We start from the raw sequence: 15,865 nt of genomic DNA, 5'->3' as shown, positions 1-15,865 counted from the left end.
GCACACGGTGTAGGTTTACTTGGATATGTGCCAAATCAGACACCTTTACGCTCGAAATGAGCAATGGGAACACTCCCTTAGAGGAAGCCTTACTGCAGCCACTTGTCATGGCTAGAGACATACCTCTCATCCGCGGTGTTGAGATTGCAGCATTCAATTTTATGCATTCACTGCTGGATGTAACTCCTCGACAGGTACAGGCCATCTTGACATTTCCCAACCTCAGAGTCCTGACCTCATACTCCATACGAGGTAGGCGCTCTCTTTCCACCTCGCCACCTTCTGCAGGGCAGGTCTTGCCAGTTGATGTAGGTCTCTTCCCTGTGCTTGAGAAATGGTTAGCGAATGGTCACACGCTGCATGAGTTGTGTGAGCTTTGGAAGCTGTTTTAGGACAGGGCAGTTCGTGTCATGGTGAGTGACGTTCTCCATACTGACATACACCATCCTCCTGTCGAGTTCCTTAACACACGGGCGGGTTTGTGTACGCGTTTCGAGGACCAGAGATATTTAGAACATTGGTAGGGTTGTATCTGAGCATGTTTCAATAGACTTTCTAGCAAGGTTCCTTACATTCCATGTGTAAGAGTATACCAGTCATTCGTTCGGTCGCCAAGTGGACTACGTGTTCTTAGCTCCTTTTTATTCTTTTCATTCTTGATTGCTTCTTTATTTCCCACCCTACACCACCTCGTTTTCATCTCTTGCACACAAAACTCCGGTTACCATGAGAAATCTAAGCTCTGGCATCGCCATTGCTCTTTATGCGCAGCATCCCGCAGGTCGACTGGGAAGGTTCTGCCATGACATGTCCGAAACTCGCCCTATTTCCCTAGAGGCGATATGTAACGCAAACCCAGGCTGTGGTTCGTCTCGAACTTTCTGGGCACAATGCCAAGGCACGCACAACTCCGACGAGCCTCGAAGTCACCTTGCATTCGAACATGACTTCCACCTCTGAAATAGCCTGCCCGCCATTCACATCCTTGAACGTGTCACAGATGTCGCGTGAGATATGTCCCCCAATCTCTTATTCTGCAACTGGATGGAGGCGAGAACCGCACAGCCGAGCTGTGGAAGCCCCTATGGGACAAATGAATCCAGATCGTCATAAACCCCAGTCCATCATGTCTCGAAAATCCCGTATGGCAGTCACTCCAGCGCCGCCCGAATAGAATGAAGGTTTTCGCAACTCTGCCGAACCTGAAAGCCTTGATGTCTAGCCTCGCTAAGCCCAAGATCACTTTTCCGGACGCCGGGCCTCTTCGCAGCCAAGCGTACAGCTAGCCTTCGATATAACCATCTTCCCGTGCCTGGAGTCACTGGCGGCGACGAACCCTCATGATGCTGCGGCCGCTTGGGAGCCAGTGTAGGAGTTGGGCGCCAGGGTATTCTTTTCCAAGTATTGTGATACAAATCTTCCGGTGTGAGGCCTGTTCCAGCACTAGAGGCCTTTGTACGCGATTCTTCGCCCCGGAGTGCACCTGCAGCAAGCAGCTCTAGCAGCACGACCGATTTCCGCATCCTACTGCGAAGGCTCAGTCAAGCCTATAGCAGGGAAGATGCCCAGCCATCTTGTTTGAGGCAGTAAGCCCGTCCGCCTTGAGAGAAGCAGGACGTTCTGCCAGGACCAGATCAACCTTTGGGACGTGGTCTAGACGGCCGTTGGAAACGGCCAGAATGAGATTAAGGCAGAGAGGAAGAAGAAGATTGCCAGGGTGAGGGGCAACGTCTAGGACAACGGTGGAAGTCAAGACAAAGGCCAGAACGGAACCATGGGACGAACGAGGATGAGAGGCCATGGAGAGATCCAGAAAAAACCTCATAGCAGGGACTTCGATTAGAACCAATACAGTGTACTGCAGAAAGCATCCAGAGCGAGGTCAGACGGAGACTGGTTGGGGAGCAGGGCAATAGCTGAATGAGGCAAGAAACAAAGACAAACATGATCAACTTAGTAACGGTTGCGATTACCCAAGAACGACATCAATTCCTTAAAGGTCTCAAGATAACGCATGTGCAGGGGAATTGTGTTATTATAGTTTGTTATGTCGGCAACCGGCACGCCAGCCAGGCCATGGTATGGTACATCGTAGAGTGGAAACAGCTATAAGACAAGCCAAGAAAGGTTCCTTTTCCAGGGGGGTTTCGTATCATCTTACACTTCTCGCGCACACGCGCGCGCGTCCGCCATCATACATCGTTCAAGTCTTTCCTCCCAGATTTTGATCCTAATTTTTGTGTTTCTAGTCGAGTAACTGGTCGTCCCAAGCTTAGGCGTTGACGAAGCCCTTGACGTTGTTCAACCACCGGACGTACTCGCGCTGCTCCTTGACGTCAATGTAGTCGGGCGCGAAGACGGCCAGGGCCTGGGTGATGCCGCGCTCCTCAAGGTAGCGCTCCATCAAGATCTGCAGGTCCTCATCGAGGCTGCCGAAGGGGGGACCGGGGTAGACGTCGCTGCGGGCGTGGGCGACCTCAGCGTTGGCGGCATGGGCGAGCTTGCCGTCCTCGTAGTAGAACATGTTATCGACAACAATAGCACCGTCCTGGGCCGTGGCATCGATGTTGAGCGCGCCAGGGGTCTTGCCGGGCTTCTCAACAACGATGCTCAGGCGGCAAGGGGGAGCGGCCTCGTCGAGGTCGCCCTCCTCCTCCTCAAGCTGCTCCTCGGCGTTGGCAGAGCGAGCGCCACCGGAGGCCTGAACGCCAGCTTGCTTGTTGGGGTTCTGCATGTCAGAGTCGAACTCCTCGTCCTCGAGGGCGCGGTCGTTCTCGTACATCTCGGGGTCGTAGTTGGCGAGGTCGGCGATGGAGAAGGTGATGGTGATCCTGGATGGTGTTTATTAGCCGACATTCATTCGAAATGTCCATTGAGATGAGCAAGACTCACTTTTCTTCGCCAAACTTGCGGGTCAACTTGACCTCCTCCTTGCCGGGGGTGTCGTGGATCTCAAAGGGGCTGTTGTCGATGAAGTCCTTGACGCTCGCGGGGAGCTGCTCGTTCTGCTTGACCTCCTCCTCGAACTGCAACTCGCTCTCAAGCTTGGCGACAAGCTCAGCATCGGTCTCGCCGGCGACAGCTTTCCTGAAGGCAGAGCTGGAGAAGGCGGATGCGCGCTGAGTCTGGACGGCGGCGCTCCATGAAGAGGCCTTGACGAAGGCGCTTGGGCGCGCCGCGCTCTGTCTAAGAGAGAGGCGGGTGAGGGTTCTAGGCGCGGAGCGCGCAATGGATCTGATGGAAAGCATGTTGGCGGAGTTACGAGTCGACTGTTAAGATGCTGAGAAGAGTTCGGTACGGAAAGGTGGAAAAGCTTGTTGAGAGAGGTAGTAGTGGGGAATTGGACCAGCGGCAGGAGCTTTGGAGAGATGATTCGAGAGCTCCCAAAATTTTTGGCATCAGACCAGATCCCGGCGTAACCTTTCTCCGAGGCACGCTCCACCGACCTACCACAGGGTGCACTGTTAACCGTCAGGAACGGGATGGGGCCTATCTGCAAACACTTCTGGAATTCAGGCACCAAATGTTGTCAACTCCACATGATTTTGACTGCATCCACATGTTCTAAGTGTTCAAATCCAGAGGCTAATCTCAATAGGGTATCAGATGGGCCAACAGGGTCTTGGACGACGCCGGTGCGATGAACCCGCGTACTTGCTGGCTGCCCGTCGGCAACCCAGAGCCTACACATTGAATGGCGATGGCCAGACCAGCCACATGAAATCATAATCACACCCTGCTAAATTTGAAGCTCATGACTGGGTTGCGAAGACAACGGACTGTCCCGCAGCCATTATTCCACCAACCGATGCTAGACATGTCCTTTTCCTCTGGGCTATCCCGTCAACAACGCCATGTCAGCGAAGACTAACATGCCGTAATGCTGGTGACGCGCGAGGGATGCGTCGGATTCTTTCCTTGCATTTCCAGCAATGGTTGCCTGTGCTGTTGCTATCACTGCTTATACCAGCATCGCAACTCCCAAAGCCTCCGTTCTTCTTTGCCAGCACACAGAGCCTCTCTGATATAAGAACTGTGTCCCGATGGTTGCACATTTTGCAGACGCGGACGTGATTGACGTACTTGCACATCGTTTCTATTCGGGTCAACAATTCATCGTGAACTCTTACTCGAACAAAGCTTACTTTGGTGGGTAGAACTAGGAATAGTAGCGCAAGAGTATAGGATTTGGATATCAGCGAGAGATCTGGCGGGGGCTTCCGTGGGCAACTGGTCAGAATAAGAAGACCGGCAGCAGGCTTTCGAGATAAAAAGATAAAGTCTGCCACGCTGAAGATTATCCGGCTGCGGCCTCGGTAGATGATATACTTGACAAGAGCGCAGAACAGTAAGTGCCCGAGGAAAGCTCACAACGATGCGGCCCATAAAGGACCCAGCCGAGGCTCTCATACCATCATCACAAGAGGATTCTTACATAAAGCGCTCGGCATCCCAATCCTTCAGTCTGCGACATTCTACGACGCCGGCCACAGCATCTCTCGCCACCAAGGCCCAGGATACAGGGGTCAAATATAGTAAATTTGTCCATCTCGGCCAAAAGATACTGCAAACGTGTAACTGTTTCGAGGTTCATGACAATAAGGAGTGGGAGAGATATCAGCCGTGCAATGTAACACGTCAAACCGACGAGACCTGGGTTTTAAGCATCAAGTGAGAAGAGAGGGAAACGACGCATGTTCTGCTTGACGAACAACGTGGTTCCATTCGTCTGGGCCAAAAGGCTTGGGGCAGATAGATTCAAGGGGTGCTTGACCACCCAAGAGACTGAGAGTTGTTATTTAGCTAGGCTAGAGGCTGTACCGACGGTCCCCCAAAACGGTTTCCGGCATCATCGTCACTTGCGTTGTGCAACACAGAAACTCAATGAACGATGATCGGGAGGTAGGAGATGATATAATATTGCCCTGTTAGGTTTTATGAAGCGTGGTCGAGGCTCGCCGACGACACCTGTCGTGAGTATTTCAAGCGATGCCACTACGTTGGCTCTCTACATAGTGCCGCTCATTCCTGACATTGAATGCTTCTCAGAAGGCTATTGATGTGGCGCGATCCCCATGACACCACATGCTCATCAGGTTTGGTGCTTTCTCGACCCCTGTGTGTGACGGCCAGGGACGCAACTTTGAGGTAACCAAACAACCAGTGGTATGATCAGGCGTGTTCGATGTGGACAGAGCAATCGCCCGTCATCGTCGCTCTGCCGGCATGGCTGATGTATGTAACCGGGAGAACCCGTCTGTTGGCCAAACAGGACTCTGGGTACAGCGCATGCTTGCCTAAGACATCTTCCGCGAAGACCCGTGTGCCTTCCACAACTTGTGCTGGCCCAGAGCCCGTACACAGGAACTAGAGCCGACGAAGACCCCCTTGTCGTCTCAATGAAATTGCTGTTTCTCGCCCAGGGCCTGACTTGATTACGGCCTGGTACGAACCCTCTTAACGCCGGAAACGCCTTCGTACCAAAGTCTACTGTTTCAAGAGCTACCCTTGGGAGGGAAGCTAGACTTCTTGATGGTGCCGTCACTTGTGATTTTGACCCAGGCGACGGAGGTTAGGTAAGACCATGAGCCCTCCCAGCGGTCGAGCAGGAGTGTGTTGGACTCGTTCAAGAGATCGGGAAGGTCTGTGATGAAATTAGAAGACAGAAAACAGGGTCGAAAATGAGGGTGCCATGCGATGGCTACTGACAGAAGCCGATCCTATACTCCTCTTCAAGGTTTGCAATTCTCTGCTTCAGCAAGTCCTCCTTGGGGCTCGCAGGGCGTCCTGGCCGACGGGTCTTCTTGACTTCGGCGTACTCCTCATCATACTGGTGCACAAACCTGCCTGTCTGTTAGTCGCTGGCGGGTAAGAGCTACGAGTTCAAGGGCGGACTTGTGGATAAGTTCCTGGACGGCGGCCAACTCAAAGGGTTCGGAACCCTTTTCCTGCACAGCCTTTTGGAAGTAATGGGCACGGTCAACTACCAGATGTCAGCCTTCATTGGCCCTATTCAGATAGCTAGAGGCAGTCATATCATCTTACGCAAGGGCTGCTCCTTCTTGTTCCTTGAGGCATGGAGCTTCTCCAACTTCTGATCTCTTATCGATGCTTTATGAAGGCGCTTGGAGTCTCTGGAGAACTCATGCAGGGCCAGGTCGTGGCCGTTGCGCTTCTTCGCAATATGCTTGCGGGCCTTTTGTAATGTTGAGGGCATCTTGACGGCGGGTTGGTACGGAACACCTGTGATGTGTCGGAAGTGAGGTATCGAGCGTATGAGACAGTCAAGGTTGAGATCGAGATGAAGATGGCTCTGCTTCGTGAGTGTCGGTCTGTGCCCCACCAGATGAAAATCCCATCCAGCTCCTCTAGGCTGTGAACAGCGGTGGTGGCACTCGGACGACAAAAAGAAAAGAAAAAAGGTATGCCCCACTAAATGGAGGAAGGGTCCAATGGTCTTCGGTCAGAGCGGGACTCAGTGACGTTGCTCCAACGATCTGAGGCCGGATGCGCTAAGCCTTTCTGGGGCAAAATCTCGGCCTGGGCCCTGCCAAAGCGAAAAAAAGAGACAGTCGCGATAGGTATGGACCAGACGCGATGCGGTGTGGACACTCGCGTTCCAATATAGCAAGGCCAGGTCCCCTCTTCCCACCCCGGCGATACACCGTCCCTTTACCGTGCAGGAAGCCGTGATTCACTCCACCTGCACATCTGCTCTCCTCCGACCTCAGCATCACAGTGAATTTCTATCGCCTTCAACCCCCTCACTTGTCAGCCCTTCGTCGCGTGGCCACGTCCAACGAGTCGCCCTTTGCGCATTCATCAACGGCCGCCACCATTTGCTTTGTTTACATTCGCCCCCAGATCACCTGACTTGGCGTCCCAGCTCCCGACGGTCTACGCGAGCCCTCGCTTCACGCGTCTTGCTTCTCGACGGATGGATTGAGCATTGATCACACATTTTTGTCCGGCTTGTTGGCCTCTCAATCGGATCCAAGAGTGACCCCAAGGCCCCGAAATCTCGGAAGACTTCTGGACTCTTTGAAGACCTGCGAGTCGTTCCCTTGAGATCAATAATGGGCGTCTCAGGTACGTCCTCTCTCCCTTGATTCCGGCCAAGCCGACGTTTAACTCACTATCGCCACCATAGGCCTTCTCCCGCTTCTCAAGTCCATTCACAGGCCAACCGAGTTGAAGAAGTTCGCCGGCGAGACGCTCGGTGTTGACGCCTATGGATGGCTTCACCGCGGCGCCATTGCCTGTGCCGTTGACCTGGCCAAAGGCAACCCCACCCGCAAGTAAGTGCGTTCCTGGTCATGCACTCCATCTAGCACTTTGGAGCTACGCACCTGCTCCTCCGTATGCCTCGTACCTAACACTACCAGATATGTCGACTTCGCCATGCACAGGGTGAGAATGCTCAAACACTTCGGCGTCACACCTTACCTGGTTTTCGATGGCGACTTTCTTCCTAGCAAAGCTGCCACCGAAGGATCTCGCGCCAAACGCCGCGAAGAGAGCAAGAAGTCGGCCATGGACCTCCTCCGGGCCGGCAAGGCGTCACAAGCAGCCCTAGAGTTCCAAAAGGCCATCGACGTTACACCAGAGATGGCTCGCAATCTCATCGACGAATTGAAGAAGATGGGCCTCCCGTACGTCGTTGCACCGTACGAAGCTGACGCTCAGCTCGTCTACCTCGAACGTCAGGGTCTAATTGGTGGTGTTCTCTCGGAGGACTCGGATCTCTTGGTCTTTGGCTGTAAGCGGCTGTTGACGAAGCTCGATCAGTATGGAAACTGCATTGAGATCAACCGGAGAGACTTTTGTGCTGTTCGGGAAATTTCTCTGACCGGATGGACGGACACCGACTTCCGCCGCATGGCCATTCTCAGCGGCTGCGACTACCTAGAGGGCATAAACAACATGGGCCTCAAGACGGCGTACCGGATGATGCGCAAGTACAAAACACCCGAACGACTGGTCCGGATGATTCAGTTCGAGGGGAAGCATCGCGTTTCGGAGAACTACATGTCGCGATTCGCCCAGGCGGAGCTTACCTTTATCCACCAGAGAGTTTACTGCCCGACGAAGAAGCAGTTGGTATGCCTGACGGAACCGGACGAGGGCAATGGTGTGGAGGACATGCCGTTTATCGGCGGCTATGTTGAGCCTGAGTTGGCCACAGCCATTGCAGTTGGAGATGTCAACCCGATCACCAAAGAGACCATCATCCCTGCGCCCATGCCTGGCTCAAAGACCGATGCCAAGAGGAGACACTCTCAGTCTGCAGAGGCACTCGCCGCCGCCTCTTCGGCCTCGAGTCGCACGCGGCCGCCTACCAAACCGATCGATTCTTACTTCAAGGGTCACCAGCGCATCCCGATGGGCGAGATGGATCGCAATTGCTTCTCAGTCGACCCGGAAAGAGTCGCAGCTCTCACTCACAACGGCCTTGTCCCTCGAGTCTTCCCCTTGCCTAGACCCTATGTCGAAGGCACGTCATCATCTCAGCCAACTGCCAGCTCCCGCCCTACACGAACCGCCCGTTCTATTACCTCTCCTCGCCTGATACGACGACGGACCGAGCCCATCCAGGATCTCCTGGAACGACATGCCCCCGGAAGCTCTGACGAGCCCCGCCGAGTTACAATTGGTGACGCAGCAAACACCTTGGACGACATCGATGCCCTGATGAGAAGCAGCTCTCAACGGCCGCCCAAGAAGGTTCGCCTCTGCGCGGACACCGATATTACCGAAACCAAACCTGAGGAATCCCAAAAGAGCAAGTTCTTCCCCAAGAGCGGAAGCAACACCAACAAGAGTAAGAAGGACAGCTTCTTGTTTTCCGATGACTCGATCGACGAGGCGCTACTTAACCTGCCGGACATTGACGGATGGCATGCCCCGAAGCCTAAGTCGATTGCGGTATTCGAGGAGAGCCAAAGTACAGATACGGGCACTGAAGCGACTGCCGGCACGGACAGTCAATTCAGCAAGGACGAGGAAATAGCAACGACGCCGCAGACCGATCTGTCCGAGGCAGAGGACATCGAGCCGAAAAAGCCTGCTTCATCATTTCCGGAAAAGACATCAAGACGTACGTCTTTGCAGCGATTTGCCTTCAACTCTCAGCCGAGCCCTGTCGCTTCCAGTCAACCTGACACGCCGTCGACCGCCGTTTCCCAGCATTCATCTATTTTCACACCTTCGACCGCCGCCCCCTCCACCGCAGCCTCGTCGATCGCTTTCTCCGCTGGCTCGAGTTCAGCTGGCACCTCCAAGACCACTCCGCTCCTCACTCCGCTTCAGCGTATGGGATCCCGTGCCCTCCAACGCAAGAATGTGCCTGCCCGCCGGCCCCTGTCCCCCACTAAGAGTGCGATCCAGCGGAGTCCCAAGCGCAGCCCCCGGAAGAGCCGACTTCTAAAGTCAATGCCCGTCAACCCTTCATTCGTGCCCCTGCCCAAGGTTGATCTGGCCGAGGTCGAGGCTCTGAACGCGCAGTGCGGAAGCGAAGACCAGATCATCCCCGATAGCGACGGTGAGAATGAGTACGATGTTTTCGCAGAGGGCCTCGGCTGCACGGACGAGGACCCGCGACCCAAAGCCTTGAACCTTTCTCGGTTCGTGTATAACTGAACGATTATCAACAACCACAATGTTCGATGCGATACCCACACACGTTGCGTCATTATTTTGTTCTATTCATTGCGGAAGCAGGCGTTGAAGCAGTACGCATCATTCAAGGCGCAAGCCCATGTGCCAGCCAGCAGGCAATGACTTGCTGGAGCACTCGGATATGACATTTTCGCCTGATTAGGCACAGGAGAGAGATCCACAGACGGGAATGGTGTAAGTCAAGCACCATAAAGAAGGACCGCGAGGTCATTTTGAGCACTCGCGACGTATGACTGCGGAGCATGTGTCATTTTCAAAAGATGACAGCACGGAATCAACGGAACGAGGCATGCAGAGAATAAAGGGACGGGATAGCAGGTTTCTTGTATGCATTTTAATTACCCAGGGCGTCGGAGTTTTACGTAGTGATGATAGGAATATCTCATGGTCAAGAAGCATTTTTAATGTCTTTCCGAGCAAAGCGTTCTATTCTGTCTCTTCCGTTTCTTCGCGACTTGTCAAAAACCGCTACCAGGTCATCGAATCAGCCCATCCACCTCATCTTCGGCCCGGGGCACATCAATGCCGGACTCTGCGGAGTAACAGATCAAGGTCAACATTTCGGAGGGGCATTCGGGGTGTGTTTTTTTCTTTTTCACAAGTCACACACTACCGAGCCGGCCCATCGTTGCATTTGGGACGGGGTTCCGCCGCCAGAACGCCGCCTCCCGCTGGTTTGGCCCTCCGACAAGGGAGGAAGTTGCCGATGCGCCGCCCTCCCCCCGCATCAGGGACCAGCCAGGTACGTAGGTCCTCCTAGGTTGGCAAGCACGCCGCTACCAAGGCAGGGTTCGAGGCCCAAACCCAAAAAAACTTTGATCGGACCGCTTCGTCATAGTCCAAACCGCAGTCGCGAGTCAGCCAATGGTGATGCTGCGAGCTCGATGAGAAGAAGAGAGTTCGGACCACAGATCAAGTTGGCCCATCACGAGCCACTCGTACATGTGGGAGGCACAATGTTCGAAAAACCAAGACATGGTCTCGCCAGAGAAAAAAAGAAAGGCATGATGCATAAAACCCGTTGCCGTTGTGCCTGGGACACTCGGCGTGTAACCTGAAGACCTATAACATACACAATGCTCATGATGCGCTGTTGTTCCTCGCCCTCCCATAAATGCCGTCCCTGGCAGTCTAGTGATAACTTGCGCATTCTCAAGTGAGATGCAACGCTCCTTCATCTTCCCGCATGGACAGATATTTTGCCATGTCCATCTCCGTATTCTTGGTATTCTTTTTCTGAGACCCAGCTTCGTTACAGGTACGGAGATCGTTGAACTATCTCTGATACATGTAGGCGGGACAACGTGAAAAAAAAAAGTTCGGCCAACTGGCATGCTCGTGGCCATTGCTGTCTTGAAGCTGTATACCGCCTTCATCGCTCGCAGAGTTCTCTCAACGACGGCTGCTGGTGGCGGCTGCTGGGGAGGGGCCATGAAGGTCGACGTTGAAAGTCCATCGCCCTAAGAATGTTAGCTACATCACCTTTGAAGGGGATGAGATGCCATACCATTAGCAAGGTTGTCTGCAGTGTCTTCGAGTAAGATGATGCGCCGCTTCTTGCAATACGACGTCTTGTCCATGATGTCCACCTTTAGCTTCTTGTCACAGAGCTCCGTGACAGGCTTCTCAAACATCTCCGACAACGCTTCGACAGCCATCTCAAGGTCCTTTTGGTTGTCTTCGAAAATTTCGGTCAAGTTGTTCCGCGCCAGGTAGAAGGCAAAGGCGTATGTCCATTTAAGAGTTTGTCGGCAGGTCTGAAGGGTCTGTGAAGCTTGGTTGAGGTACTGCACCTCGATCCATGACATGCCCGAGGCAGTCTGGAGCTGCACCATCTTCTTTTCCGTCTTGTGATAGATGTCCTTGTCTAACTTGGCAGACTGCTCGTGGTTGGCATAGCGGTTGTAGTAGTGCAAATACCGCTCTAGTGAGATACGCGACTTGGCTTGCGCGTCGCGAGCCTCGGTGCCGCTCCTCTCTTCGAAACGGTTGCAGTTGTACCAACTTGTTCCATGCTCAGACCAGAGACCCATACACATCCAGCAGAATTCGTGCTTGCATTTGCGGCACGTCATGTGGTTGCAGCCACCGTTCTTCTCGATTGTGGAGTTACACTTAGGGCACTCTTTGGTGTTGGCCGAGATCCAGTTGGCTGTCTCGGAATCGTCGGCACACTTCTTGAGCCATCTCTTGACGAGCTCGCATGGTGCCGGCTGGTGGTCGTTGAGGATGCAGCCGAAGCAGAAGCGATGGCCGCAGCCACAAGCAACTGTAGGAACGATCCTATCCAGATCCTTCTTCTTGATGCCGCACTCGACAGCATTGGGGCAATCGGGTGCCGGGCACCATTTGAGTGTGTCCTTGTCCTCCACGTATGTCCGGTTCAGCAGTTCGTTGTACCGTGAGTTGAGGTCCGATGCAACGAGCAGGTCCAAGGACTTTGAGTCTATGATGCGGCCGCATCCCTCGGCAGGACACTGGATACGAGCAGCCTCGCCCTCTTCACGAATCTTTTGGGTAAGGTAGTGGCGGTAGCAATCAACGCAGTATCGGTGACCGCACTTGAGGGAAAAGGTCTGAAGGCCTTCCTCGTCCTCGCAGCAAATATCGCACATGAAGCCTGGAATGGCCTCGAGTTTGGGCGGGCCAGTGACGTTGGAGCCAAGACCTGCTGCCTCCAGGACCTTGTTGGCACCGTCCATGTAATCCTCGATAAGACGTTCTTTGTTCCATCTGAAGTGCCGCAACAATATCGCGACGTCTTCCTTGCGAATGTTGAGAATCATGTTGACCTCGTCAATCATGTCATCCTGCTGGCGTTGAATGTCCTTTGGTTCGTAGACTTTGAAGGAAATGTCGTAAGCAACCTTCCTCTTCGTGTCAGAGTCTTTGATCATGCCCAGGTCTGCGTCGGGCTCGTCATCGAAGTCATCCTCGTCAAAGTCTGTACAGATGGCAAATGGGTTAGCTTGCGGTGAAAGGCTGGGATGCCGTTTGACGGGGGAGGCGTACCGTCAGGGCCAGACATGTCCTCGCCGCTGTCATCCTGCATGATCTCGTCCTCGCTCGAGAGAGCCGACATAAAGTCTTCCTCGGAATCCATACCGTTGCTCGCGGTGGTAAGGGGGGTCGGGGGAGCGTCTTGTTTGGCAGCTGAGGCGATCCTCTTCTTCGGCAAGATGTCTTGGGTATTGGAGGATATCGTCGCCTCAGCGGCCTTTCGCTTCCGCGTGGTGGGAGGAATGGTGCCGACTGCAGATGGAGGCGAGGGAAGCGTTTCCTCTAGTGGAAACGGGGAGAATTATATAACAAAGTCGGGGGTCTGGTGACGGAAACGAAGATCGAATCCAGGCACTCTGAAAGGGAGGGGTTTCGCTGGGGTCGGTCGCGGCGTGGGAGTCAACCTGGAGGGGATGGAGGGGCTGCTAAGTTACAGGCCGCGATGATCCGAGGCTGAGGCTCAGTCAGGTACAAGAAATGGGAGGAGTCGGGAAGGTCGAGATTGCTGGTGAGTAGCAGAGGAAAGGCAATAGTCGATCGTTGAGATTAGTCAGGGAGGGAATCGAAAAGACCTCGGTCGGTTGCCTGCGGTGTAGAAGGCGAATGCGGCGGTTTTGGGGTGGTTGTGGATGCAGAAGTGGGATTGAATGTGTAAGGTCAGGCAGGCAGACTACTGTCGGAGATGGAGTGCGGAAGAGTGAGTGAGAGCGGGCAGGCAGGAGTGTGGGATGTGGGATGGGTGGGCGGTTGAAATGGCGGGAGTCGGACGGTTTGGCAGTAATGACGGCAGTGTTGGTTGGACAGGTGCACTGAGTGGGAAGAGACCAGGTGACTTGTGACTCGGTGAGGATGCGTACCAAATCCAATGTACCTGAACTGGTGGCCGTTCTCTCGCGGTTGGTGTTCGGCGGGGCAAGGGAAGGAAAAGAGGCACACCACTTCGCTGCACAGGGCACAGGACTCGCTGACTGGAGGGGCTCTCCAGCATGCTATCGACGCTACGTGCCAACGGTACCAACGTGTCTACCCTGCTCTCTTGGCCTTGCCAGACGGAACGAAGGACCGGGGTTGGCGATCGCAAACTTCCAGGAGGCAGAATTGAGGTAAGGTGGGCGGCTGAAGGTCACAGGACCGCATGGGCTTCTATCCTTTCGCTTTCTGCGCTTTCTGCGGTACATAGGGGGGTGATGCCGGGCAGATATTAAGGAGATGACATGGCATGCTGAGCCATGGCACGGCACAGCACAGAGGCAGGGCACGCAGGGCAAAGCATCGCAACGAGGAACAGTCTTGGGCCAAGCTGCAACTGGTAGCCCCTTCCCCGTGCCAGTGTCATTGCAAGTGCCTGGCCAATGACCGTGTCCGACAGCCGGCAGGTGACTCCGTGGCCCTTGCGGTCTCGTTCTCTGTCCTTGCTCCGGGCTGATGTCTGTCTGTCTGCCTGCTCACCCGGACTTGGGCGAAGGGTGGGTGTCGTGAGTTGGTCGGGTGCATGACGCTGGGCGCCTCACACGCCTGCCCCGAGCGCCACTTGCTATTGCATTCCACTCGATAAGCAGGGCGGGACCTATCGGGAGTTTCTCGGTCTGGTCTCACCTTACCTTAGTCATATAGCTTATCGATAAGATGCCACCGTCGTCCTTTTCCACCACTTCGCCCCTGCATTTGTCAGGCGGGAGCGGCCCGGTACCAAGTGGCCCCGATGTCGCCGGTCTACCTTAGGTAGCGAGGTTGTCGGGTATCCACAAATATTCGGGTCGGCCAGCTGCGCCGGCAAGCTTTCGTCCCGTCCGAACCATGAGGTCGTGTCATTCTTCCTCTGAAGCTGCCATATGCTTTCGAATGCTATGTTTTCACGTCATTTCCACGGGAGAGAGAGCATAGTTCGGTTAAACCTGCAAGTGCCAATCCGTTGGGAAAACGCTCTGAAAGCCTCCATTTTGCGCCAAATAGTTCAGGTATATTTGATTCTGAACAGATCTCGGTGTACAGGCTCTGCTTCTCCATCCTACATCACAGCCAAACATTCAGGCATGGCTATCAGATCAAAAACTGGCTAGATGTCCATCCAAGCTGCTGGAAGGCGATATCCCTTCCCTTTAACCCAGGACCTTGTCGGCCAAAGAGACTGCAAAAAATCGTTAGCCCCTATCCTCAACGAACTTGTCGCGGGCCAGATCTCACCCTTGGTGCCAATGTTGTCAGGCTCGACGTGGGCCTCCTTGACCTTGCCGTTCTCGATAACAAGAGTGTAACGCTTGCTGCGGTCGTTGCCGAAGATGGCCTTGCTATCAAAGTCGACCTCGAGAGACTTGGTGAACTCGCCGGCGGGATCGCCCAGGAATCGGATCTGTCGCTGCATCAGCCATCAATTGCTTACCCAACAGTATCCACCAACGGGAACTCAACGTACGCCAGTCTGGCCAGCGGGGTCAAGTTGGTCACCCCATGCCTTCATCCTGTTAAGCCGTCAGCATCATGCGGCTCTGTTGCCTGCAATCCATCGAGAGCAACCTACACAAAGGGGTCGTTGACGGAGACGACAAACACGGCGCCCTGCTCCTTGAGCTTGGGGTGGTTGATGTACGAGGGGATATGGCTCGCCGAGCACGCGGGCGAGAAGGCGGCGGGGACACCAATAATGAGGCCGGTGTTGACCTTGGCGAACTCGTCGGCGAGATTGACCTTGTTACCAGGCGAGTTCTCGACAAGCACGTCGAGGTCAGGCACGGCGTCGCCCGCCTTGACGAAGGCGCGGGGCGTCGAGTGGAAGGCCCTAGCTGGGACAGCGGGGCGCGCGAGGGCGACTCTTCTTGCTGCGAGGCGGAAAGCCATTGTTGTCTGTGGTGATAAGTGTTAGGGGTGGAGTTGTGTGAATCAATTGGCGTTGTCGAAAGCTCGTGATGGCGATGGATGACCAGAGGGACGAAGTTGGATGAAATGGTTTGTGTTTTGGGGAGAGAGCAGCGGCTGGGGAAGCTTGGGGGAGCTCCCTCGAGCTGAAAGCTTAGGAGGGGCGCGTCCACTCGCCAATTGAGACCTTTGCCTGGCTGAGCTCGCAATTTGCTATGACATCAGACTAACGCTTCTACGCCCAACGGTAACTGAACAGCCCCTGTGTCTCCCTGTAAGACAATGCAACAATTCCCACCGTTTCCAAGCCTGCATCTCAAAGCAAACTTCCAGT

General features: G+C 54.4%; 5 protein-coding genes across 5 annotated transcripts; 1 reads left to right on the top strand and 4 right to left on the bottom strand.

Moving 5' to 3' along the window:
* Positions 1-2,272: 2,272 nt before the first annotated feature.
* ColSpa_03494 (mitochondrial acidic protein MAM33) lies at positions 2,273-3,248 on the bottom strand (the record flags this gene model as incomplete). The annotated part of the gene is made up of 2 exons (XM_049269706.1): positions 2,273-2,831; positions 2,893-3,248. The coding sequence occupies 2 exons, from the start codon at positions 3,246-3,248 to the stop codon at positions 2,273-2,275; spliced, it is 915 nt and encodes a 304-aa protein (XP_049125663.1).
* A 2,247-nt stretch (positions 3,249-5,495) lies between these two features.
* ColSpa_03493 (translation machinery-associated protein 17) lies at positions 5,496-6,217 on the bottom strand (the record flags this gene model as incomplete). The annotated part of the gene is made up of 3 exons (XM_049269705.1): positions 5,496-5,644; positions 5,710-5,847; positions 6,046-6,217. The coding sequence occupies 3 exons, from the start codon at positions 6,215-6,217 to the stop codon at positions 5,496-5,498; spliced, it is 459 nt and encodes a 152-aa protein (XP_049125662.1).
* Positions 6,218-7,076: 859 nt separating this feature from the next.
* On the top strand, positions 7,077-9,639 carry ColSpa_03492 (exodeoxyribonuclease 1; the record flags this gene model as incomplete). Its single annotated transcript, XM_049269704.1, has 3 exons — positions 7,077-7,089; positions 7,151-7,298; positions 7,386-9,639. The coding sequence occupies 3 exons, from the start codon at positions 7,077-7,079 to the stop codon at positions 9,637-9,639; spliced, it is 2,415 nt and encodes an 804-aa protein (XP_049125661.1).
* Positions 9,640-11,070: 1,431 nt separating this feature from the next.
* Positions 11,071-12,781, bottom strand: ColSpa_03491 (E3 ubiquitin-protein ligase dbl4; the record flags this gene model as incomplete). Its single annotated transcript, XM_049269703.1, has 3 exons — positions 11,071-11,138; positions 11,186-12,622; positions 12,691-12,781. The coding sequence occupies 3 exons, from the start codon at positions 12,779-12,781 to the stop codon at positions 11,071-11,073; spliced, it is 1,596 nt and encodes a 531-aa protein (XP_049125660.1).
* Positions 12,782-14,777: 1,996 nt separating this feature from the next.
* ColSpa_03490 (peroxiredoxin-5, mitochondrial) lies at positions 14,778-15,513 on the bottom strand (the record flags this gene model as incomplete). Its single annotated transcript, XM_049269702.1, has 4 exons — positions 14,778-14,806; positions 14,842-15,034; positions 15,092-15,137; positions 15,197-15,513. 4 exons carry the CDS (start codon positions 15,511-15,513, stop codon positions 14,778-14,780), a joined length of 585 nt encoding a protein of 194 aa, XP_049125659.1.
* Positions 15,514-15,865: the final 352 nt, after the last annotated feature.

This window comes from Colletotrichum spaethianum (assembly GCF_022836535.1).
Source record: "Colletotrichum spaethianum MAFF 239500 DNA, contig07, whole genome shotgun sequence".
In the NCBI taxonomy this organism is placed as follows: Eukaryota; Fungi; Ascomycota; class Sordariomycetes; order Glomerellales; family Glomerellaceae; genus Colletotrichum; species Colletotrichum spaethianum.
Note: the sequence above shows the minus strand (reverse complement) of the source record. Positions and strands in the feature narration are given on the sequence as shown.